This window comes from Acipenser ruthenus, chromosome 1 (assembly GCF_902713425.1).
Source record: "Acipenser ruthenus chromosome 1, fAciRut3.2 maternal haplotype, whole genome shotgun sequence".
NCBI classification, from domain to species: Eukaryota; Metazoa; Chordata; class Actinopteri; order Acipenseriformes; family Acipenseridae; genus Acipenser; species Acipenser ruthenus.
The window spans coordinates 24,941,069-24,964,990 of NC_081189.1; the positions used below are offsets into that span (position 1 = coordinate 24,941,069).

The 23,922-nt window shown below is 35.5% G+C and overlaps 2 protein-coding genes across 2 annotated transcripts in view; one reads left to right on the forward strand and one right to left on the reverse strand.

Moving 5' to 3' along the window:
* The first annotated feature begins 513 nt into the window (after positions 1 to 513).
* LOC117408559 (protein-lysine 6-oxidase-like) lies at positions 514 to 7,106 on the forward strand. Its single transcript, XM_034013650.3, has 7 exons — positions 514 to 1,531; positions 1,705 to 1,813; positions 2,095 to 2,226; positions 3,051 to 3,207; positions 3,799 to 3,894; positions 3,988 to 4,103; positions 6,466 to 7,106. Exons 1-7 carry the CDS (start codon positions 946 to 948, stop codon positions 6,470 to 6,472), a joined length of 1,203 nt encoding a protein of 400 aa, XP_033869541.1. The 5' UTR covers positions 514 to 945; the 3' UTR covers positions 6,473 to 7,106.
* Positions 7,107 to 8,532: 1,426 nt separating this feature from the next.
* The window catches only part of LOC117408326 (serum response factor-binding protein 1), a 49,642-nt gene continuing 34,252 nt past the window's right edge, over positions 8,533 to 23,922 (reverse strand). Inside the window, exons 5-8 of the mRNA XM_034013221.3 lie at positions 18,044 to 18,125; positions 12,724 to 13,453; positions 11,284 to 11,321; positions 8,533 to 9,620 (exon numbers count right to left, since the gene is read on the reverse strand). Coding sequence (XP_033869112.1) covers positions 9,427 to 9,620; positions 11,284 to 11,321; positions 12,724 to 13,453; positions 18,044 to 18,125 — 1,044 coding nt within the window. The 3' untranslated portion in view covers positions 8,533 to 9,426. The remainder of the gene's footprint in view (positions 9,621 to 11,283; positions 11,322 to 12,723; positions 13,454 to 18,043; positions 18,126 to 23,922) is intronic.

The following is a 23,922-nucleotide window of genomic DNA, read 5'->3' on the forward strand; positions in this document are numbered from 1 at the left end:
TGTATTAGCTTTAAAGATTCACAAGGCACAATCCCGAATTTAAACACATCTGGTTTTAAACATTAAGATGTCATTTTTTTTTTAAATTAGCTGTTAAATATTGAATACTGTCTATTGAGAAATACGACATACTGTTTGCAAGTCCATTGAAGGGATTTATCAACACATTGTTTTGCTACGGCGTTCATTTGATCGGATTTCCAAACTGAGAATCCAATACGTTCTGGGATTTGGTCTTACTAGCATGTTTTAGCCAAACCCAACCCATACTAGAATGGGGCTTAAGGCTTGCACCATTCTAGAATGGATTGAACAGTCTGTTAATTCTTATTTAAGTTTTGTTTTTTTATGATGACAACTGATACATGTGATTTACTGGTCACAAGAAATGCAATTCAGTCTTAGAAAACGATTACCCATGGGGTAGCCTCTCGTATTTCAATGCTGTGCATATATTATGAGGCCCCATTCTCTTTAAAGAGCGGTAGTTAACACAGACCAGAAGGGGCGTTTTCTAATAAAGAAAAAGATCTGCGGATCTGTCCGACTTCACGTTTCCAGTCTATTACGTGAACAGACAGAATAAGAGCATGCCCGCTAGAACAGAGCTTGTGTAACTTTGCAACGGTGCCAGAAACTTTAAAAATCCCACCTCTCCTCCTCCCTTCACTCCAGACACCAGCGAGCAAGAGGAAGATGTGAGCGCGCTTGTTCATCTGCATTTTTTTTTTTACAAGACTTTTTTTTTTTTTTTTTTTTTTAAACTTCAAAATTCCCTGAATAGCTCGGATGCAGTTTTCTACAAAAAATAATATTTTAAGAAATGCAGTATATTTATATATATTTATTTTAAATAAAAAATAATTATTTTAACAGAGGATATAAAAGCTAGTTTTATATTTTCTATTAGGCAAGTTTCCTCACTTAAACTTTTTTGACTCGAAAATGAAGACACTCTTTTTAAACGCGATAATTTATAGATGCATCCTCTTTTGTTATTTGACTTGTCTTTTACAAGTTGTTTATTGCCAACAACAGCAGCTCCACACCAATCGAGGAAATGCCCCTTCGACAGGAGGTTTTAGGCAGAAAATTCAGTGGCAGAGTAACGGTAGGGTTTTCAGTTTGCTGAGCCACGGATCCGAATACCAGCCAGCGAGAAGAAGAGAACCCAACGCCAAGCTTCCACCTCCAAACCCTATTATCATAATAAGTAACCCGAACCACACAGCAGGGACCGAGCACTCGAGAACCTCAAACAGTGCACGCAGGCAAAATCATTCTGGCACAAGGCCAGGGGCAACATACTGGTTCCAGGCTGGTTTCAATGGTACTGGAAAGGGCAATGGTACTGAAGAGACGAACCCCCCACCACTAAGCAATCTAAGGCCAGAGGATAGAATGGTTGGGGATGATCCTTACAACCCTTACAAATCTTCAGATGACAATCCTAACTATAATTACTACGATACATATGAAAGACCCCGACCAAGGCAAAGACCAGGGTATGGGACAAGGTATCACCAGTATGGTAAGTACTTGTATTGTATTCAGCATCTGATCAAAACATGTAATAAAGTACACTGTACATTTGTGAGAAAATATGGCTGTTTAATTTGTAATATTAAATCCTTCAAAAACAAGTCCACAGATATGCGATTCTTTCAAAGGGTTAACAGTCATTGTAAAATGTATAATCCACAGGTCTCCCAGATTTGGTGCCAGACCCCTACTATATACAAGCCTCTACATATATACAGAAAATGTCAATGTACAACCTGAGATGTGCGGCAGAGGAAAACTGCCTTTCAAGGTATAACCTTCAGGGAGCTTTGGAACGTTGCTTTAACTTTCTGTGATGGCATCATGGCATATTCTCTTTATTCAATGCTCAGAAGTAAACCGAACCTTTGGTTTCACCTAACTTCAACCACTGGCTATTTTGTCTATTGCTGGTGCTAAAAGCTATATATTTGAAGTTTATATTTTTCTTTTTTTTGAATATAATAATAATAATAATAATAATAATAATAATAATAATAATAATAATAATAATAATAATAATAATAAATGTATCCCTTCTGTGGTTGACAGTTCAGCTTACTCCGTAAGAGATTATGATACGCGTGTGCTGTTGAGGTTTCCCCAGAGAGTGAAGAACCAAGGAACAGCAGACTTCATGCCAAGCAGACCACGCTATGCATGGGAATGGCACAGCTGTCACCAGTAAGTTAAACACATTCAGTATTTCTGCAAATACTTCAGCTGTAAGGTAATGCACTGCTTTCTTTGGCCACCTCACTCTGTGGAATGCAGTCATAAAGCCAACTGGGGAAAACATCTGGGACACTTGATATGGGCAATATCCACAAAGCTTTAACTCAAGAGCCATTTAAAAAAAAATGTTTTGTTCATAATTTGTTTCATTTTTTTTTTTTTTTTAGATATTTAAAAATAAAAAAAGTGTAACTCATGAGTTAAAGCTTTGTGAATAGGGCAAATAAATTCAAAATGAGCAAAACCATTAACCATGGTATCCTTTTAGAAAAACATACTTGTTTCTACGTTGAAGAGCACATCAGTGGTGCCTGGCAACACGTTTATGATGCAAGTGATTTTTTTTTGTTTGCACCTTACTGATAGATTGCAATAATATTATTGAAATGATAAGGTCATTGCTAAGCTATGAAGTACACCAGCTTGTTTAGAGCCTTTGAGTGGACATGGCATTCAGCGAATAGCTACTGCAGAACACAGTCTGCCTCAATATCTTAGACTACAAAGCAAGTGGATTGTTAGGAATACAGCTGGGCCACTGAACTGTGTGACTGGCTAGTTAAGGTTTAGACTTAGTTCATTGGTAACAGTATTGTTTGTGTTACAAATGGTATAGTTGTTATAGATTTAACAAATTAACTAGAAGTATAAAACACATTGAAAACAACAAATAGCATAATACTGAATATCCTCCAGTAGTTATGATGAAGAATACAAGAATGAATAATTTGTATGGCTTCTAATAATAATAAATCATTGTTTATGTGTAATAGACATTACCACAGTATGGATGAATTCAGCCACTATGACTTCTTGGAGGCCAATTCACAGAGAAGAGTAGCTGAAGGACATAAAGCAAGTTTTTGCCTTGAAGACAGCTCATGTGACTATGGCTACCGTAGACGCTATGCTTGCACATCTCATACACAGGTGTGGTTTTCTGCAGACAATTGCCTTTAAACATGAGATCCTTTTCTATTGTTATTATTGTAACTTCCAAAAGTGAACACTGATAAACTCTTTCATTGAGTCACATAATGGGAGAATGGTCAATGTAGCTCCCAGTGCAATGTGTGAGTGAAAAAAGGTGTGTCTTGTTGAAAGTTTCTGTGATTGGGGCCACTGCTACTGTTTTTTGTCACAATACATTGCACACATCTGCAACCAGTCAGTGTGCTATTAAGTTAGAATGTCCTTCTTTGGCAGAATTCCTCTGAAAAGTCCAGCAAATCATGACTTTTGCATTTATATGACTATGCTCTGACATTTAGATGTTCCACATGGCTAAACTGCAAATAAACGTACCACATGATTAAAATGTAATCCCAGCCGTACATAGTGGATTAATTATGATGCTCTATACAGTAGCAATTGTTTTAATGGTATGTAGCACTGCACAAAATGTCATTCCCACCCAAGTAGTTTTAAAAAAAAGAAGTGATTTAAAAGAAGACAAGATAAATATAATAAGCATTATATATATATATATATATATATATTTTTTTTTTTTCTTTTGTGCAGGGTTTGAGTCCAGGATGTTATGACACCTATAATGCTGACATTGACTGCCAGTGGATTGATATCACAGATGTAAAGCCTGGCAACTATGTACTTAAGGTTTGTGACCTTTTAATATCTAACATGGCTGTATATACTGTAACATTGTGCACTTACTCACAACTAACACCTGTTTTTTTTTTCTAATTGTAGGTTAGCGTGAATCCCAGCTACCAGGTACCAGAATCTGATTATTCAAATAATGTTGTACGATGTGACATTCGCTACACAGGTCATTATGCATATACATCAGGCTGCAGACTTTCAGCGTAAGTTCTTTTTTTTATTTGAATGTATTGTTATTAATATTTCCATGCTATTAAATGCTTGCCTATGTTAATGCCCTATTTTAAACTCTAAAAAGGTATCATATTGTATTTTTATTTTATTTATGTTATGAGCAAAATTTACTGACTCTGCACATACAGTGTATCTGTTTTGCGGGAATTTATTGAAAGAGAAAAAAGGCACTGAAGCCCTGTGAAATGCGACTATCCTAATGCAGCATGTAAATGTGGACATGATTCCTGGGTTATACAAGGGAATAATGTACAAGGCATTGAAACTATGAACATTGGTGTATTATGAAAGTTAAGAATATTTTTTTTATAAAAAGTAAAAGGAGTTTAGACTATATAAAGATAATGCCTGGATGTACTTGATGGCCACAATTCCATAGTAAAATTAGTATTCTATGCTTTTGACAGAAGACCACTGTGGCGTAGTGGTGGGCGGTCAAGGCTGATCAGTGGCAGAAATAGCAAACCCCAAACACTGAACTTCAGTGTAAAGTGCCTTGGTGCACTTTTATTAAACAAAATTAATCAAAACAGGAACAAAAGGTTTAAACAAAAACCCTACAATGTCTTAAAACAAACAAAATAGAACACCCAAGCTTCGGCTATCTCTTGTGTTACCTTTTGTTTTCTCTCTCAACTAACATTCCTTTGTTCCTTTTATACCATGTGGCCAGGGGCTTCATTGATTGATTCCATCCAATCACCACCTGGCCACATTACACACTTTTCCATTCAAACAATCACTCAATTAATCAAACGATTAAACAGTTAAACAATGCCATGTAGCTGTGCAAGGGTGGCCAGCTTCGTTCCAGCTTCCTTCACCAAGATGGCCACCAGTCACAAAACTCTCACACACACCCACCCGTGCACCCATGTGCTATGTCTCTGCTGTCACACCACATATTCCAACAGAGCTATTTACTGGCCAAGATAGCAGCCAAACCGATGGCGCTTTGATCTAAGTATAATACAATGAGAACATTAAACATCATCAGGGAACTCAGAAACCTTATCCAAAGATGTAACTGGAAAGCAATCAAGAGATTGAACATTCATATTGTGTGCAGCCAAAAGGGTCTCTGATGGTGGAGAAAAAGGAGGGTCTGTAGGATATAGATACTTATTTTTTGTAAGAGGAGGCTTCTTGTTGGAATAACTATGAGATTGTTGGCAATAAATGGTCAATGAAGTGGTAGCAAAGAAGCCTAGAATGAAGATCAAATTGCAGTAGACCGATTTAATTGCATTCGAGCTGTACTGACTTCATGCCAAGGTGGTTTCTGGCAGTGATCAAGATTATCAAGGCAAAAGGAGGCCCCACCGAAGCAATCCGTTGACTGTTTAAAAAAAAAAAAGATAATCTTCAACAAGACACAAAGTATTAAGCTATTTTGTCTATAATTAAATAATACAAGCTTACGCCTTACTTATACTTGTTTGTTTTTTGTACACATTTGGCAAGGGTTCCACATCATTTGGAAACATAACTCGTTTTCAGCAATAAGCGGCCATTGTTTACAAATATATATCGCTGAAGTATACGTTTGGGGAAGAGAAAGAAATAGACCTGGATAAACATACAACTCTCAACTGTTGTTTTCCCCTTAGATCATTATTTGCCATGCTTGCCAACTATTCCAGCAAACGTGTTTTATAAAAAGATTGAGCGGGGAGACATTAGCCAAGTTTGGTCATTGAAAGCCATAGATGAAGCATTGTGCAGTGAGGCCTGCGCAAGGCCAAAATGCTTCCCCACATCACGGCACCACAATGAGCCTTGAGGAATCATTCAAAGCAATTTTTTGCTAGAACTAAATGAGAGAATCATACAGAACACACAAAATAGGATACTTAACAGGAACGATAATATGGATTAGGAAAATCTAGACCCTTTCAATGTTTAAAGCTGCAGTATACAATGCTAAGTATCTCACTGGCATTTTCAGTAACAATGCTGCATCATCCAGAACTTACGCAGTGTCACATAACTCAGCTGCCTTGCTTCAGGGTAAATAGCATTCCATCTCTGCATCAAACGCTAACCCATCAGTTTGTATTTCGCTGCACCTAAGACTAATGCTGCACAAACACATTAATAAAATGTAAACTTTATAAATGTTTCTAATGTTGGGAATCCATGAAGCCTGTTGTCTTATTTTAAACACAGCATTGTAAAAACACCTTAAATGGCTCTGTAATGCTATTACATTTTAGTTGCGTAACATCTCAAAATTAATAGCCTTACTTTGTAATTTTGGATTTTTGTCCTTAAAATGTGATGATGACTAGCTATGATTTGATGAGTAAACAACTTCTCATTTATTTTCAGGTACTAATTTATACAGATGTGGATCTGTGCCAACAAGTGAAATGAAAATCTAAACTGCCTGATATTTCCAGAATGCCAGGATATATACATTTTTTTAATTGCACAAGGACTGCTTTTTGTAACAAAACACTATAACTGGATTTTAAGCTACTGCAGTAAAATGAGTATTTGTGGTTCAAACAGCCTGAATTTTAGATATTGTAGAGTTGGGTGGTATTAGCTCACACATCAAAAAAAAAAAACAAACAAACAAACAAACAAACAAAAAACAACAAACAATTTCTCTGGACATAAACAACATTTAGAAGACAATACAGCATTGGGATATTTGCAAAAGACAATGTTATTTTTTATTTTTACATGTCAAAGCATTCATTGTTAAATGTAAGTCTGTAAATAACCAAAGCTGACCAAAGTGTACTCACATTTTAAATTGACTGTAGCATTTTCAGTTATACAGCATTGGCTCAATTAAGAGTACATACTTGACATGCACCGAATGACGATGGTTATTTAAAACCTACAATTTGTGCAGTTTAAATGGGGTCAGAACACCACTTTAACAGACATAAGACCACTTTCATACGGCCTTTACTGAGGATTCTTTTTTTAAAAAAAAAAAAAAAACAAACTGCCTGTATCAGCAACATATTTATGTGACTATTCACTCAATATACAAATGTAATGTGAGGTCATTTATATGGGACCACATACTAGGGTTTCATATCCTCATGCAAAATACCAAAAAAGTTTTTTGGACAAGTTCCAGGCAGTAAACTATGTAGTCCACGTATGCAGGAATATGCAGTGGCTACGTCCAGTCTTGCAATAAACGTTCTTTTAAAGTGTCTTACTGTTAAGTAAAAACAAGTGCTAATTATTAGCCTACTTGGAACTTGATTTCAATTTTCTTTGTAACTAGTGTGCAGGTAAAAGTTAAATGCCACTAAATGTTGCAGCTTTGTAGATAAAATACTTATTTCCTTGTTTTTGTAGCATTTAAAAATAATATTGTACATTTATCACCTGGGTGCTATATAACTCCTGTATGACATTTACAAATAGTAGCTTTGTATTCTTATTGCCCTTTCATATTCTTACTTTACATTCCTGTATCTTTAATGAAAAATGTACTTGAATAAACAGTGAAGTGTTCAATGTACCTTTGCTCTTTCTACAAATTATATACTTTTGTGTCTTACATTGGGGTAGCATATATATTGCTACCTTTTTTGTGAATGGACTATAGATAGGATATGTTGTCCTTTAAATTTGGAACTTTATTTAAGCAACTGCTGACAGTTTGAGCACTTACTTAATTTATTTACATGACTTGAAAAAAATCAAGACTGTACCTGGAGGACTTGCCCTGGGTTATTCATACAATGTATAGCTGTACATTCTGGCTGAGTTATTTTCCTTTGCATTCCTCTTACTTCCATTCGTTGTCTGTGACACTTCAGTTTTGAAAACTTGTTTAAAAAAAAAATAAATGATCACACTATGTAGGGAGATATAGCATATGTTCTTACACTATTATTATTATTATTATTATTATTATTATTATTATTATTATTATTATTATTATTATTATTATTTATTTATTTATTTCTTAGCAGACACCCTTATCCAGGGCGACTTACAATTGTTACAAGTTATCACATTATTTTTACATACAATTACCCATTTATACAGTTTTTTTTTTTTTTTTTTTTTTTTTTTTACTGGAGCAATCTAAGTAAAGTACCTTGCTTAAGGGTACAGCAGCAGTGTACCCTACCTGGGACTGAACCAACGACCCTCCGGTCAAGAGTCCAGATCCCTAACCACTACTCCACACTGCTGCCCTACACACTACCTGGATACTGTGCCTATCAGACCCAATGTTTGCAATGAATCAATAACTGAAATATATTAACCTTTTTAAAAGTAACCTGTATTTTCCCTTTTGAAAGCTGAGATCAGATAATACTGAATTATTATCTGTATATATGAAACACACCTACAACCACCACAAATCCAGCTTCGTGTCAGATACAAAGAATACATGGAAACATACTGCTCGAGTCATTTAAAAAACTCTTTTATTACAGTATTTTGTGAGCTCCTGAAAAATAAACGTTGGAAAGGAGCAAGCCTAGATATAATCTACTAGTATACGTCCATGACGACAAATGAGCTAGTCAAATGTTTCATTCTTCAGACCCAACGCACAAACAGTTAAAATAATCTTTATCTTTAACATTTAATCTGTCTTAAACACATTTTACATGTCCTGCTATATTTACGCCTACAAACTGAAAAACGTAGTTCACATTAAGTGTCTATGTATGTAAATATGCTACACATGGCAAGCAATGCTCAGATGTCCTCTGTAGCTAAGCATTTTACAAGATGGCACACGGACTTGCATTGCCTTGTAGTCCATTATAGTCCCAGGTGCTTACAAAATGTGATGAACTTCGTTGCTTATAATAATATTGAGAAATGTACAGTGTGTCCCATAAGTCAGGTATCATACGCATTATTGTTAACACGGGTTGTCTAGTTCTTTCAGGTGTGAAAGGTGTTCTTGTTGGAGCATTATATATCAGCTATACGTACTATCAAACAACCTCAAATAACATAAGCATGTCAACAATGGCACACACGCAAACCAATGAACAAATATGAGGAAAGTTTATATCTCTTCATTAAATTGCAATATAAACCTTAAAACAGTAACGGCTCACATTACAAGGTACAATATACAAAGAATGACAACTCACCAAATTCTAAATAATTTAGGATTTGTGTAGAACTCAGTATCTGAAAGGTTCAGCAAAGTAATACATACGTACAGAAACAAAATGTGGGAGCTCAAAAAGATTTCTACTTAAAACACTGAAAACTTGCTTTAGTTACACTTTGCATGTCATTTTGGATTACTCTACCCAGTTCAAGTGAAGTTATACACAAGAATTAGTCGTCGTCGTCATCAAACTTAATCCTTTTCCCCTGGAATGCTGTGATTTGGGCCTGCTGTTCTTTCCGCCTTCGGCTTGCCTCCCATGACGGATGGAGAGATTGTTGCACGTGTGGAACTTTACTTGTGAACTGCCGACTGGCAGCAGCACGAGGCAGTTGCTTCTTAAACTGGGGTCTGTTTAACACAGCTGCAGAAACAAAAGTTTAGTTGATGCAATGAATGAATAGTCATTTCTCAAATGGAGGTAACACTAGACTAGAAAGTTAAGTAAACATACTTTTAGTTTTATTGATTAGTTGTATTGATTATAGTTTTAGTTATGGATGAGTCAGCACAAAACAAACAAATAAAATGTCTCCAGTTACAATATTATACAGGAGATAAAAATGGATTCCACCAAGTAATATTTTATGAACACACACTAAAAAATAAAAACTAACAATGGCACCCAGTATTTTGTCTATGCAAGTAACTAGAAGGTGTGATAATAGTTTTGTGTGTTATGTGTTTAAAGGTTATCCAATTGTTGACACTACAATTTTGCTGCAATTTTTGAAGCAATTTGTTGCAGGGGACATTTTGTTTGCTTTATGGCATTAAAAATGGCAACAATTGTATTAATACGTTTCCAAAAACGTTGCCCTATGTTTCATGGGCTCCAGTGTTTATACAGTAGTTTATTACAAGAAAGTCTACTCTCTATTTTCATATGTCAAATTTAACTAAAAATCAACATAGCTCTTAAATATTAGATTAGAAAATGTTCTTCAATTGTTACACCACATTTTTTTTTTATTTAGTTTATGTACACCATGCAAATCTGTTACTGCATTGTAATCTTTAAAACTATTAATGCACTCTGTGCATTAAATAATATCCTGCAAAGGTTATATAGAAGTTTATGTGCTATATAATTAAGTATTTTAAGTAATATTACAAACAACTGATATCTATCCTCCTATAACGTGCCATTCAATAGGAAAAACACATAACACTATCTTTCCCTTTTTTAATGATTTACTTTTAAAAATGACATACAATACTTCAATTGTGATTATCAGGGATACTAGTTTTCCGCAATAAGAAAATAAAATACAAATCTGCGTTATTCTGAAATTAAAATAAAAAGGCCAAAATTGAGTTCCTCCTTATACATTATAAAAGATACCCACACAGTACTACTGAATAACAGTTAACACAAAAAGCATTTATTGGTACACTTTCAAGGAAGTTACAAGCTCACCAGTGCCATCAATCCATAAAATAAAAAAACTTAACATTTTACTTTAAACATTACAAATACTTCTGTGTAGTAATGATTTTATATATATATATATATTATATATATATATATATATATATATATATATATATATATATATATATATATATATATATATATATATATAATCTCCGAGGTAGTCTTTGTCATCCGGATGGCTATTGTTAAAATAGAGCTGGACTCATTGACCCGATCTTTAGGGGTGATTTTTCAGTTTTCAGCATCTTTAAACAGCCTGTTTAGTATCCAGCGTTGTACACCGGAAGCAGTTTTACTGGACTCTAGTACATTTACATAAATTTATGATTGAATATGAATATTGTATTGACTTGGTTATCAAACTAACAAAAAAAGCCTTCATGTTTTTTGACCCTCTCCAAGTGTAAAACTAAAAAATCTCCCACAGCATAGAAAAATCAGTGTTTTTTGGTATTATTACACAGCAAACTGATTCCTAGTATCCCTTGTGATTATATTGATTTTTTTATTTAATTTTTAAAGTCTCAGAAAAATAAAGTTTTATTGTGGCTTAAGAGGTTTTGGAACAAAATGTATAAGCTTAACATACCTGACCCCTTGTTCACTTGAGGCTTTCCTTGAGACTTCCTGGAAAACAAAATGGATATCTAACTGAAAGAATATATTTACACGCCAAGGTACAGCACAAAATGTCCAAATGTTATTTTTCTTAATTTTTTTTTTTATCTGTAATCAGCTGAAACATTGTATTCACTTAGCTTCTTATAAATGTTAGCTTTTCCATGCTTTCAGTAGTTACAGGACACTATTGACCAAAGTAAAACCTTGTAAATAGTAATTTTATGGCAAAAAAAAAGAACACTCCCATGGTCAACATAATGCATTTATTCTCAACAGGTCAATACAGTTCTGAGTCTTCTCTAATTTTCTACTGGATCTATTGGCACACAGTCGTATTAATTAGAACTCTGGTAAATACAGTCGGTGCCGCTTTATCTGGACGCTTCGGGAGAAGTATACATATCCTGAACCAATTAAAACGAGAGGCATTTGAGATGACATTAGTCACAGTTTTTTGTTTCTAAATGAAAAGAAAAATAATGAAATCACATCACATTGTGATTAAATGCATCATTTAAAAACACGAGTCAATTGTTATTTTTTTTTATTCCTAAACCAAATTAAATCGCTGTTTTTTTATTTCTACATGAAATGAAAAAGAATGAAATCACATCTATCACAAGGTGATACTGACACGCCAGCTTTCTTTACAACTGCAGCCTAAGAAACCACAGGAGACTCCAGCTCCTTCAAGAGTTCAACGTGGTTTACGGAAGTCACAGTGTAATCACGTACTCACTGCACTGCGCTACGCAAACCTCTTGCTCAGAAAAGCAATCTCCGTTCATCATCTGAAAATATTGTATCCCAATTAAACAAAGTAATGTCCCAGTTAAACATAAATAGCATTGGGAATAACCTCCTCACAGAGTTGTATCCTATTTAAGCAGAAATCCAGATTATCAGTATCTCGACTAGGCGGCGCCGACTGTACTGTAAATTATAACAAGATTGCTGAAGCTGTGCTCAAATCACCAGTTAAAACTGACTGAACTTGAAACAGATTTGTCATCAGTCAGCATTTTAGGAATGACCATGTATTATGTTGAAATGAGAACGAAGGGCTCAAATGGTGTAGTGGCAAAAGACTAAATCTGGACAGTGTTCAAGTGTACAAATATTTTCAAACATTCCTGAACATTTCACAAACTTGTTACCATCACTGCGTTTCAGTAAATAAATATGGTAATAAAGTCTTTAAAAAGAACTGCAAAATGCAGACATCGCAGGTGGCTATTTACTGCAACCAGATAGTAATTCTTGGTCACTTATGTTTGGGATGCAGTAAAACAAACATTACAAGTCTTAAGACTTAAGTCCTTCTATTTCTGTGTTTAAGTATTGCTTTTTCATCATCCACACCACCACTCTCCAGAACACAGCCTTCACACAAAAAACAAAATCATACCTCTTTTGTTCCAGTGGTTTTGATACTTTTGATCCCGATAAAGAATTGCAAAATACAGACTGTAATTTATTTTGGTTTGACATGTGCCTGCTTTCCTCAGTATCTTCTTTTTCAGATTTCCTGGCTTCTGTTTTCCCTTTTTCCTGTCTTAGGCTAGTGTCACTTTTCTTTTTCTTTGTTTGTTTAACTTTACCAATAAAGAAATCGTCATCATCCTCACCACTGTCTTCAGACATGGATGACTGCTTGTAAAAACGTTCTTCTGTACTGTCGTCAAAATATTCTTTATCTTCTTCATCTGATTCTTCTAATTCACTTTCTTCACCCTGTGACTCATGTTTATCTTGTATTATTGTACCACTGGCTTCATTTTGAGGTTTAGGTTGTGTTTTGTTTTTCTTGTGTGGTGATTTTCTCTGAGAAATGGCATTTGAAGTGTTCCCTACAGAGGTTTTTATGTTGGCATTTTCCTGCATTATGACTGTCTCAGGCAGTGCATCAGTCTTATCTGTATCTTTATTACTTTCTAGACTATGAACATGCTCTGTTTTAGTTATCTGGTTAATGCTTTCTGCAGTATCTCCAGATAGGGTTAGTTCTAGGTCCTCTGAGTGATCCTTTTCTTGAACTGATTGTGTATTTTGTACAGTGTCTTCTAGCTTTGGAACCTCTTGAGTGTCTTTGCCTTCTGACTGTATTTCTCTCTCTTCCTTAAATGCCTTTATTGCCGCTAAAAAGAAAAGAAAAAAAGACAAGTATTAAATGATAATGTTTATTGATCCAAAAACAAAAGACAAAGCTACTTATTATGTGTGCAAGTACAGTATATGTAGTGTTCTGCATTTATTTTTTATTATTATTTTATTTTATTATTATTTATTTTTATTTTTACTGATTCATACCCGATTTTATACCCAGTCTATTATTCAATATTTTCCCGGTACTATTTTCTAGGAAATACACAATTTTTTGATTAAAATGCAGTTTTATTTTGACTCTGACATTGTAATAAGCAGCCCTACACTGTATCCTATGATACAGCAGACGTTTAGACGCCAGAAGATCAAATAGCGTTCAAACGTGGTTCTCTGTCACTTCACAAACACATTATCACCTGATTATGTTGGGCAATTAAAGTCTGATTATTGTGGCAATTGCTGGGCGTGATCAAACTACTAGCTTGATCAAAAACTAAATTAAAATACTTACACGAAAATATAATATTTTTAGTGGATGAGGAAATGGGGAGAAAACGTAAACCAGTTTTGGTCAATTGCAGCGTACCAAAGTTAGTCCACTTGCTGCGTCTAACTAACGGATTAAGCAGGTTTAGTCCACTTGTTTGGACTAAAGTTAGTACACTTGTTAATCCTGGTTGCAGCATACCAGAAGATAAGATAAACCACCACAGGTGGATCATCCACTAAATCGGACTAAACAAGATCCTGATTGCAGCGTACCAAAATCGGACATGAAATGATTCTGTTCAAGGTGACTTAGTACTATGTACACACACTGCAGTTGGCTGGACAACCGTATTTACAAACGGCACTGGCTGTGGTTGTTTGTTGTACACACACACCTTTCACTACTGAAGTGAGTGACTCCCTGTTTAAACAAACCACTGAACTCGGGCCATCATTACATGCAGAGCGTGAGGTTTTGTGTGACAGCATGGAGGCTGTGTTTTTGTTTATGCTTTTGGAAGAAAGTACAGTACGTAATCGATCGAGAGCTCATCAAGCACAGCTGTGCTCTTTTCTGCAAAACCAGCGGAGACGCTGTTTTGCTTTTTCTGCACTGCTAAATACAGTGGTGACAATCTGCAGTACCACGACGGTAGATCGAAACATTTGGGCGATCTTCCGACCAGAAGGCTCGTGGGAAAGACTTCAGTGGTCTCCAAATGACTGGATTAAAAATGTACGCATGTCTAAGGAGTTGTATATGCGTCTTCGTCATTTACTGAGACATTTCCTGGAGTGCCAAAACACACAAATGAGACGTTCGGTATTGGTTGAAAAAACGAGTAGCGGTCGCACTGTGGCATTTGGGAACACAAATTGTCCCGTGTTGTTTTACTTAAGTTGGAAATCCAAAAATATATATATTTTTTCTTACAACAAAATATTCAACAACTGTACTTTCAATAAAAAAGTATATTATATGTTTGCATTATTTACCATTGTTATGAAATTAATTATATATATATACACACATACATACACACACACACACATACAGTACTGTGCAAAAGTTTTAGGCAGGTGTGAAAAAATGCTGTAAAGTAAGAATGCTTTCAAAAACAGACATGTTAATAGATTATATTTATCAATTAACCAAATGCAAAGTGAGTGAACAGAAGAAAAATCTAAATCAAATCCATATTTGGTGTGACCACCCTTTGCCTTCAAAACAGCATCAATTCTTCTAGGTACACTTGCACAAAGTCAGGGATTTTGTAGGCATATAGTCAGGTGTATGATTAAACAATTATACCAAACAGGTGCTAATGATCATCAATTCAATATGTAGGTTGAAACACAATCATTAACTGAAACAGAAACAGCTGTGTAGGAGGAATAAAACTGGGTGAGGAACAGCCAAACTCAGCTAACAAGGTGAGGTTGCTGAAGACAGTTTACTGTCAAAAGTCATACACCATGGCAAGACTGAGCACAGCAACAAGACACAAGGTAGTTATACGGCATCAGCAAGGTCTCTCCCAGGCAGAAATTTCAAGGCAGACAGGGGTTTCCAGATGTGCTGTCCAAGCTCTTTTGAAGAAGCACAAAGAAACGGGCAACGTTGAGGACCGTAGACGCAGTGGTCGGCCAAGGAAACTTACTGCAGCAGATGAAAGACACATCATGCTTACTTCCCTTCGCAATCGGAAGATGTCCAGCAATGCCATCAGCTCAGAATTGGCAGAAAACAGTGGGACCCTGGTACACCCATCTACTGTCCGGAGAAGTCTGGTCAGAAGTGGCCTTCATGGAAGACTTGCTTCCAAAAAGCCATACCTCCAACGTGGAAACAAGGCCAAGCGACTCAACTATGCACGAAAACACAGGAACTGGGGTGCAGAAAAATGGCAGCAGGTGCTCTGGACTGATGAGTCAAAATTTGAAATATTTGGCTGTAGCAGAAGGCAGTTTGTTCGCCGAAGGGCTGGAGAGCGGTACACAAATGAGTGTCTGCAGGCAACAGTGAAGCATGGTGGAGATTCCTTGCAAGTTTGGGGCTGCATTTCTGCAAATGGAGTTGGGGATTTGGTCAAAATTAATGGTATCCTCAATGCTGAGAAGTACAGGCAGATACTTATCCATCATGCAATACCATTAGGGAGGCATCTGATTGGCCCCAAATTTATTCTGCAGCATGACAACGACCCCAAACATACAGCGAAAGTCATTAAGAACTATCTTCAGCGTAAAGAAGAACAAGGAGTCCTGGAAGTGATGGTATGGCCCCCAGAGCCCTGATCTCAACATCATTGAGTCTGTCTGGGATTACATGAAGAGAGAGAAGCAACTGAGGCTGCCTAAATCCACAGAAGAACTGTGGTTAGTTCTCCAAGATGTTTGGGCCAACCTACCTGCCGAGTTCCTTCAAAAACTGTGTGCAAGTGTACCTAGAAGAACTGATGCTGTTTTGAAGGCAAAGGGTGGTCACACCAAATATGGATTTGATTTAGATTTTTCTTCTGTTCACTCACTTTGCATTTTGTTAATTGATAAATATAAACTATTAACATGTCTATTTTTGAAAGCATTCTTACTTTACAGCATTTTTTCACACCTGCCTAAAACTTTTGCACAGTACTGTACAAAAAAATGTAGCCATGTTTATCACACGGAAATGTCTGATAAACAATGAAATGTCAGTGTAATGTGTATTAAATGCAAACACCACATTTAGAACTTCACGTTCAGTGACAAGCAGCAATAGGCTACCGGCAAGTTAAAATGCAAGTATGATCCGTGTGTGGAATGTGCACAAAAAGACATGTAGTAGGCTACAATTTTACTTTTACTTAAATGTGTTTTCCCAAATCATGCCAAATGAAATAAAAACGCTTTTACCATTTTATCATTAATATATTTATTATTTGCTTTTTTTATACCTGTTCATATTTCTGACTTTTTTGCTGGATCAATATCTTCAATGTATTTTTTTAAATTTATTTTTTAAATCAAATGCTAGTAATGACAATGTACACGTAAATGTCTGAGTTTGTCTTTACACTAAATTGTGAATTTCCATCCACATTTGTAATGGCTTATTATGGGTTGGTCCTCATTATCGGTCTAACTTGTTCCACTTGTTCAGGTCAGCTAAACCAATTTCCAGGATTAGCTTTTTGGTACGCTGTAATCAGGACTAACTTAGTACAGTTCTGTCAGCACAGCAATTGCCCAAACGTTCGCAAAGTACCAGCTAACATGGGAAAATGTGGCTTCGACTTGCACAGATACTGCTTCATCATACATGCCAGGGACATTAAACTTAAATCAGAAACCAGAACAGCTATGCATCATATTCCACATGTAAAGTGTGTATACTGAGATTCCACCCCCCCCCCCCCCCCCCGATTTTTACCGATGTTTCAATTAAAAACTATTAATTACCAATTTTATCCCTATTTTAATATATGTAAAATACTCTGAAAAATTTCCTGAATGTTTTTTTAAAGGATAATCAAATACTACTATTCACATAGCAGGGTAACTGTTTAGCATATGCCTTCCTGCTTCCATGTCAAATCCAGTTATTACCAACAGTGGATCCTCATGCAGCAGGCACTTATGATGTTAGATGTGTTTGTAATTTAAACACTATCGTGCATCTGATCAACTCTAGCACTCAGAAGTTATACAAAGATTCGTCAGTGCCTGGTTAGTTACAACAATAAACAATAAATGACTGCAAATGACATAAATGAAAGTAGATCTGCAAAATCATAATCAATGTCTTACTCACTGAAAAAGATATAAAGATATAATTTTTTTTTTTTTTTTTTTTTTAACAAAACACGAGTTGTATAATCTACATTGAATATTCTATAGTCCTTTGATTTGTGTTCATACTGTACAAACAACCGTACTATCTGAGGCACGCAACATTACATGGACAAAATACTGAAATGAAAAAAGGATTCTGAGATAGTAAATTAAACAAAAATGTGGTAATTAGAAAAAAATTAAAAAACAATGCACCACATAAAATATGCCATATGCCTAAATTGGGGATTACTTCACATATTACTGTATCTACTGTATTTAAAATATCTATTTGCTTTTAAAGACAAAAATCTTACCTTCGATGTCTATTATTTTTTTGCTGATTTGTGGATGGGATGCTATTCTTGCAGTTGCCCGTTCTGATGATGTAGAGTTGGGCTGAGAAAAACAAAGAAAACCCAGAGAGTTCTACCTATGATCCAGATTTTTAATGTTTCATTTACTCCAAGGAACATATTTCATATCAGACTGAATAGTTTGTAAACATGAAGTAAAATGGAAAGCAGAGTCAGAGCTTTAAAACAAGGTCCTGTGTATTTCCGGTAGATGACCACGTTAGGAGATAGCCATGAATGCGAGTGTTTTGCAATGTTGCTGCTGCACTGTAAGACAGATCTACCTCAATGCAGTAAACAAACATTTTCACATAAAATCTTTACAAAGTAAGAGAAATGACGACATCGAAGGCACAAGGACCTATTTTCCGATACATATATATTTGTTTTTCGTGTTTGTGGATCAGATGCACAAAACAAGAGCTGTTAAGGTTATGCTGCCAGGGGCACCATCGTGCTGGCCATTCAAGCCAAAGTGAACAGCCCTGTCTTGTGCCACATGATCAGGATCCCTGGGACTAATAATTTGAATGTATTTTTTTTTTTCTTTTTGTTTTCTTTGGTTGCTTTTATATATATATATATATATATATATATATATATATATATATATATATATATATATATATATATATATATATATATATATGGTCGAATTCCTTTATTTATTATCCAATTTGTTCCAAAAAACAAATTCCCTGTTGAAGTTTCATTGTATACGGTCAGATTTAGATCTGGCCAGAGTTTGCAAACTCATGCTGTTTTTTTTTTTTTTTTTTTTTTTTTTTTACATGATCTGCTTTTTTAGGACTGCGTTAATTTGTGTTCACATTGTAATTTGCAAGGATGCTTACCCTATCTGCAATGCATATTGGTATCTTTTTAAGATGGCAGTGATGGAGGGATTCTTCTGTTTTTTGTCAGCATGGGTTTCAATTATTTACAATATTTTTTTTTTATCGTTATTGAAGCGAGTTATCCCGAGCAATGGAGTAAAAGGAAAGAGAATTCTCTTTGTCAAATTCTGCCCTTAAATGAATTACCAACTACAAATTTCTAAAAGGGTCCCCCGTTTCTTTCATTTCCATATTGTTCACATTGTTTTGACCCATTTTCTGACCGAAATTTTTGCAGAATACCAGACAAGATGCGCGATGCTACCAACTACAAAAAAATAACCGTGAAACTTCACTTCCTCCTCATCTAGCTAATAAGGTCAACATGTAGCAAGCAAAAAAGTCACTTAGGGCCCGAACTTGTTCATTGGATTTTGAATACATGGTCTCAGTTCAGTTTGTTTCCCAAGTGAGCTGTTGTTCACACCACACTCCAAACCAGAGTCCTGAACAAACCTCCCTAACAAATTCGGTGTGAACGCAGCCTTAGTTTTGGGTTGGCTTTGCCATGGAATTAATAAGAGTAAAAAGGATAAGATGATGTTTGAGCGATCAGACAAAACCATTTTTTCATTGCATTACTATTTTAGCCCAATATTCATTTAAGGTACAGTAGATTCTCTCCCTGTAATTTTTTGTTTTGTTTTAAAGAAAGGAAACTAACCTATTGTAGAATGTATTAGGAATATCAGTATAAATATTAACAGGTTTCTTGAGAATTTTCCATTACAAATTATAAATGCTAACTTTACACCAAAGATGACTGTAGTGTTCTACAGCCAACTGATAAAGCAAAAGAATGTAACAGACAGGTGCAAGAACTCCCATTCACTTAAACCCATACTGTGCATTGTGGAATGGTTTCTGTTCTCCTTATGGACAAAATAGTGCTGTGTGTTTGTTTATTTCTTTCACAGGTCCACCATCTGCCTTTGTTTGACCAGTAATTACACTATACAAAAGCGAAGATAATGACCAAATGAACACACAGTACAGTATGCTGGACATGACTATTAACAATGCAGGGTTGCGAAATGCTGAACTTACTGGAAGTTTGATTCTGTTTCAGTATAGGCTACTTCATAGAAGGGCAGCAGTGTGGAGTAGTGGTTAGGGCTCTGCGCTCTTGACCGGAGGGTCGTGGGTTCAATCCCTGGTAGGGGACACTGCTGCTGTACCCTTGAGCAAGGTACTTTACCTAGATTGCTCCAGTAAAAACCCAACTGTATAAATGGGTAATTGTACGTAAAAAATAATGTGGTATCTTGTAACAATTGTAAGTCGCCCTGGATAAGGGCGTCTGCTAAGAAAGAAAGAAAGAAAGAAAGAAAGAAAGAAAGAAAGAAAGAAAGAAAGAAAGAAAGAAAGAAAGAAAGAAAGAAAGAAAGAAATAATAATAATAATAATAATAATAATAATAATAATAATAATAATAATAATAATAATAATGACCAAATGAACACACAGTACAGTATGCTGAACTTACTGGAAGTTTGATTCTGTTTCAGTATAGGCTACTTCATAGAATCCTGAATGCTTCATCATTCACTTAATTCAAACTTAAAAACACCCACAGATGATTCAGAATGTAGTTTGCGGTGTTTTAAAAAAACAGATACTTCATATTAGAAACTGGTCTTTCACATTGCAAAGACGCTACATGCTATAGGAATGGACCTCAAACTGACTGACTCCACGTTTGTGCAAGTCTTTTCTTTACAGATTCTAACTGAATTTGGCAGCTACAGTACAAACTGGCAGAATTGTCCAGTTAAATGTCTACCTTAAATCTTAAACATCTTGAGCCTTAAATTATGAACAGCCAGTTTCCAAGCTCCAGGGAACCCATGTTGGAATTCAATTAAAAAATGAAATGCTATCACAGACATGCCTAAACTTTTAGACAAAAAGCCCAATAAAAATAAAAAAAAAGTTTTAAAAAGGGAAACTTTAACCCTTTGCGGTCCTATGTCGGACCAGGTCCGACATTATTTAATTTATTTTTTTATTTTTTACCCTGTCCGACATCATCAAAAAGGCGTCACACAGGTCCCTAGTTGTTTTTTCTCCAGAAAAAGCAAAGAAAAGCTTTCAATGGCCGAGAGAGGCCGATAGAAGCCGAAAAAAAAAGGAAAAAAAATGGAGGCGGATCTGAGCAACACACACAGTCCCTTCACCACAGACATAACACGGACATAAACAAACAAGATAGCTGCTTCCGATCCAGCGCTCAAAGAGGCTGTTTGGTCCAGTGGTTAAAGGAAAGGGCTTGTAACCAGGGGGTCCCCGGTTCAAATCCCACCTCAGCCACTGACTCATTGTGTGACCCTGAGCAAGTCACTTAACCTCCTTGTGCTCCGTCTTTCGGGTGAGACGTAATTGTAAATGACTCTGCAGCTGATAGATAGTTCACACACCCTAGTCTCTAAGTCGCCTTGGATAAAGGCGTCTGCTAAATAAACAAATAAGAAGAAAACCACGGCCATTTGCCAAGCCTTTTGAGATGTTACAGTAATAAAATAATAACTTGGATATCATTATTGATGAGTTTGGTGATAAAATGAGTGATCAGGAGATGATTTATCAGTATGCACTACTATGAAGAGATATGTGATAAATACAGCGAACAAGGGGTGGGGCAGGGCTGGAGATGCAGTACTGAGTGTCCTGTTGATATGCAGAGCCTTTTAAACCTGTTTTACTGTGAATAAAATAAACAGCGCCTGTAAAATTAACAGCTTGTGTGAAAATAAATTAGACCTGACGTGCCTGACAGGCGCTGAATAAATGGTCTGTAAAGGGTTAAATAAAGAAAAAATATGTGTTATATACATCCAGTTAGATCCACAACCCTCATAGAAATATTACAGGAATGTATTTTCTAGCTTGAGGCGAGACCCAGTCAGGAAACAGACTGATATTGTTCTGAAACAAATCTGTATATTTTTTCCATGGAGCAGTGTTGAGGCAGACACAACTATAAAAATGTACTTGAAATCAAGATTTCTGACAACTTGAATGTTGCAGTGACTACCGGTAATTAAATTTACTGGAGCCCTGTTTTTTTTTTATCACTGCAAATGAAAATGCATCCCAAAGTATTTTCATTAGACATATAATACACATAATATAATACACAGTACTCCAAATCAGCCCGTAATCAAAAGCTGGGGCAGGTCAAAACTGAACACCCCCCCCCCCCCCCAAAAAAAAACAAAAACAAAACAAACAAACAGGGGTGTACAATTTTTTTCTTTTTTTTTTTTTTTAAACATCCCAACAAGTACAAATACTATAGGCTGCTTATTATTAACTAAGCTCCTGTTAGTTTAAGATTATACAACGATTATTTCTAATCTACTAATACCTTAGCAACTATGGTCTTTGTTTTGGTAACTTTACTAGATTACTGCATTTAAAGGTTAGGTTCGTGTATTAAAAAAGCAGTATTACTTACTTGCTAATTTACAAAAAACATAAATACCGGTACAGTAGTCTCTGTGTATAGGAACAGCTCCTAAGAGAATACACTTGTGGTGAAACAAATTTTTCACCATTGTAAAGGAACAGGAACTTCGCTTAAAAGAACACCTTCTTAGCACCGATAGGGAATTGTTCACAATGGATACAGTACTGTTTTGTAAAAACGTGACTTGTCATCGCAAGAGTGTCTTCAGGGACACGGATTGGTTTAAAATCTTTCCAGAACCGTCATCATATCATTGAATTATTCTGTATTCCAATTTCCATGAAATGGTAAGTAAACAAATGGCAAAATGTGTCGCTGTTTCTCTTACACTGTCTTGTACACTAGGTATTCAGTACATATTTTACTGAAGCAATACATCCACTAGAGGTACAAGCCCACTGTTTTGGATACTACACCCTGCTCCAATTGTACGTAATGTATTCGATTTGATAGCGGATTTTATTAACAACTGTTTACGTAATATGCATCGATTGCCCAAACGTTCGCAAAGTACAAGCTAACTTGGGAAAATGTGGCTTCGACTTGCACAGATTCTGATTCATCATACATGCCAGTGACATTATTAATCAGAAACCAGAACTGCTACGCATCATATTCCACATGTAAAGTGTGTATACTGAGATTTTTACCGATGTTTCAATTTTGACCGATTTTATCCCTTTTTTTTTTTTTTTTTTAAAGATAAAAACCGAAAATGCGGAACACTGCTGTAAGTTTCTGTATACTTTATTTTGCTCTTACTTGATTTTATTGTACTTTCATATCTGCTCTTATCTGTATTATGATATTCTGTAATGTGATATTTTATAATGTGATAACCTGTAATGTGTTATTTTATAATGTGATACTTTGTACTGTGTTAACTTGTAACAATTGTAAGTCGCCCTGATAAGGGCATCTGCTAAGAAATAAATAATATGTTGATGCACGTGCATCATGACAAGCAATACATATTTATTTATTAATTTATTTATTTATGTATTTATTTATTGATTCATATTGTGCCTGGTGGTCATAAAGAACACTTTGCTTGCTTCCCGAGGGGTGTTCTCTTAGCCGGAGACCACTGTAATACCTTCAATTTAGATCAGAAAATCTCAGGCAGCCATTTCTGGGTTTCTTTGTAACCAACAGAAAATCAGGACCTACCAACATATCCAACAATATGTTTGAACACATTACAGATTTATGGCTAGTTATGCCAAGAAAAATTCAAATGCACATTTGCACTTCAGCTAGTCTGTGTTCTTCATCTGCTGTTTTTAATACAGAACCTAATGTAAAACATCCCTGTTAGCACTTACACAACAGTGCAACAGGGGGAGGGCACGTCCACAGCACATTAAGTAAATATGAATACCTCTGCCTGTAATATAGGCAATAATCTGATAAAACTAAAACAGTGAGTTTAGACAAACTGTTACTCATTTAATTAATCCATACAACTAATTTTT

Excerpts from the sequence above, each read along its gene's own strand:
- LOC117408559 (XM_034013650.3), top strand. The coding sequence starts at position 946 with ATGAAGACACTCTTTTTAAACGCGATAATTTATAGATGCATCCTCTTT. Across the intron at positions 1,532-1,704 it reads GACAAGGTATCACCAGTATG|GTCTCCCAGATTTGGTGCCA; the intron begins GTAAGTACTTGT and ends TATAATCCACAG. Across the intron at positions 1,814-2,094 it reads GAGGAAAACTGCCTTTCAAG|TTCAGCTTACTCCGTAAGAG; the intron begins GTATAACCTTCA and ends TGTGGTTGACAG.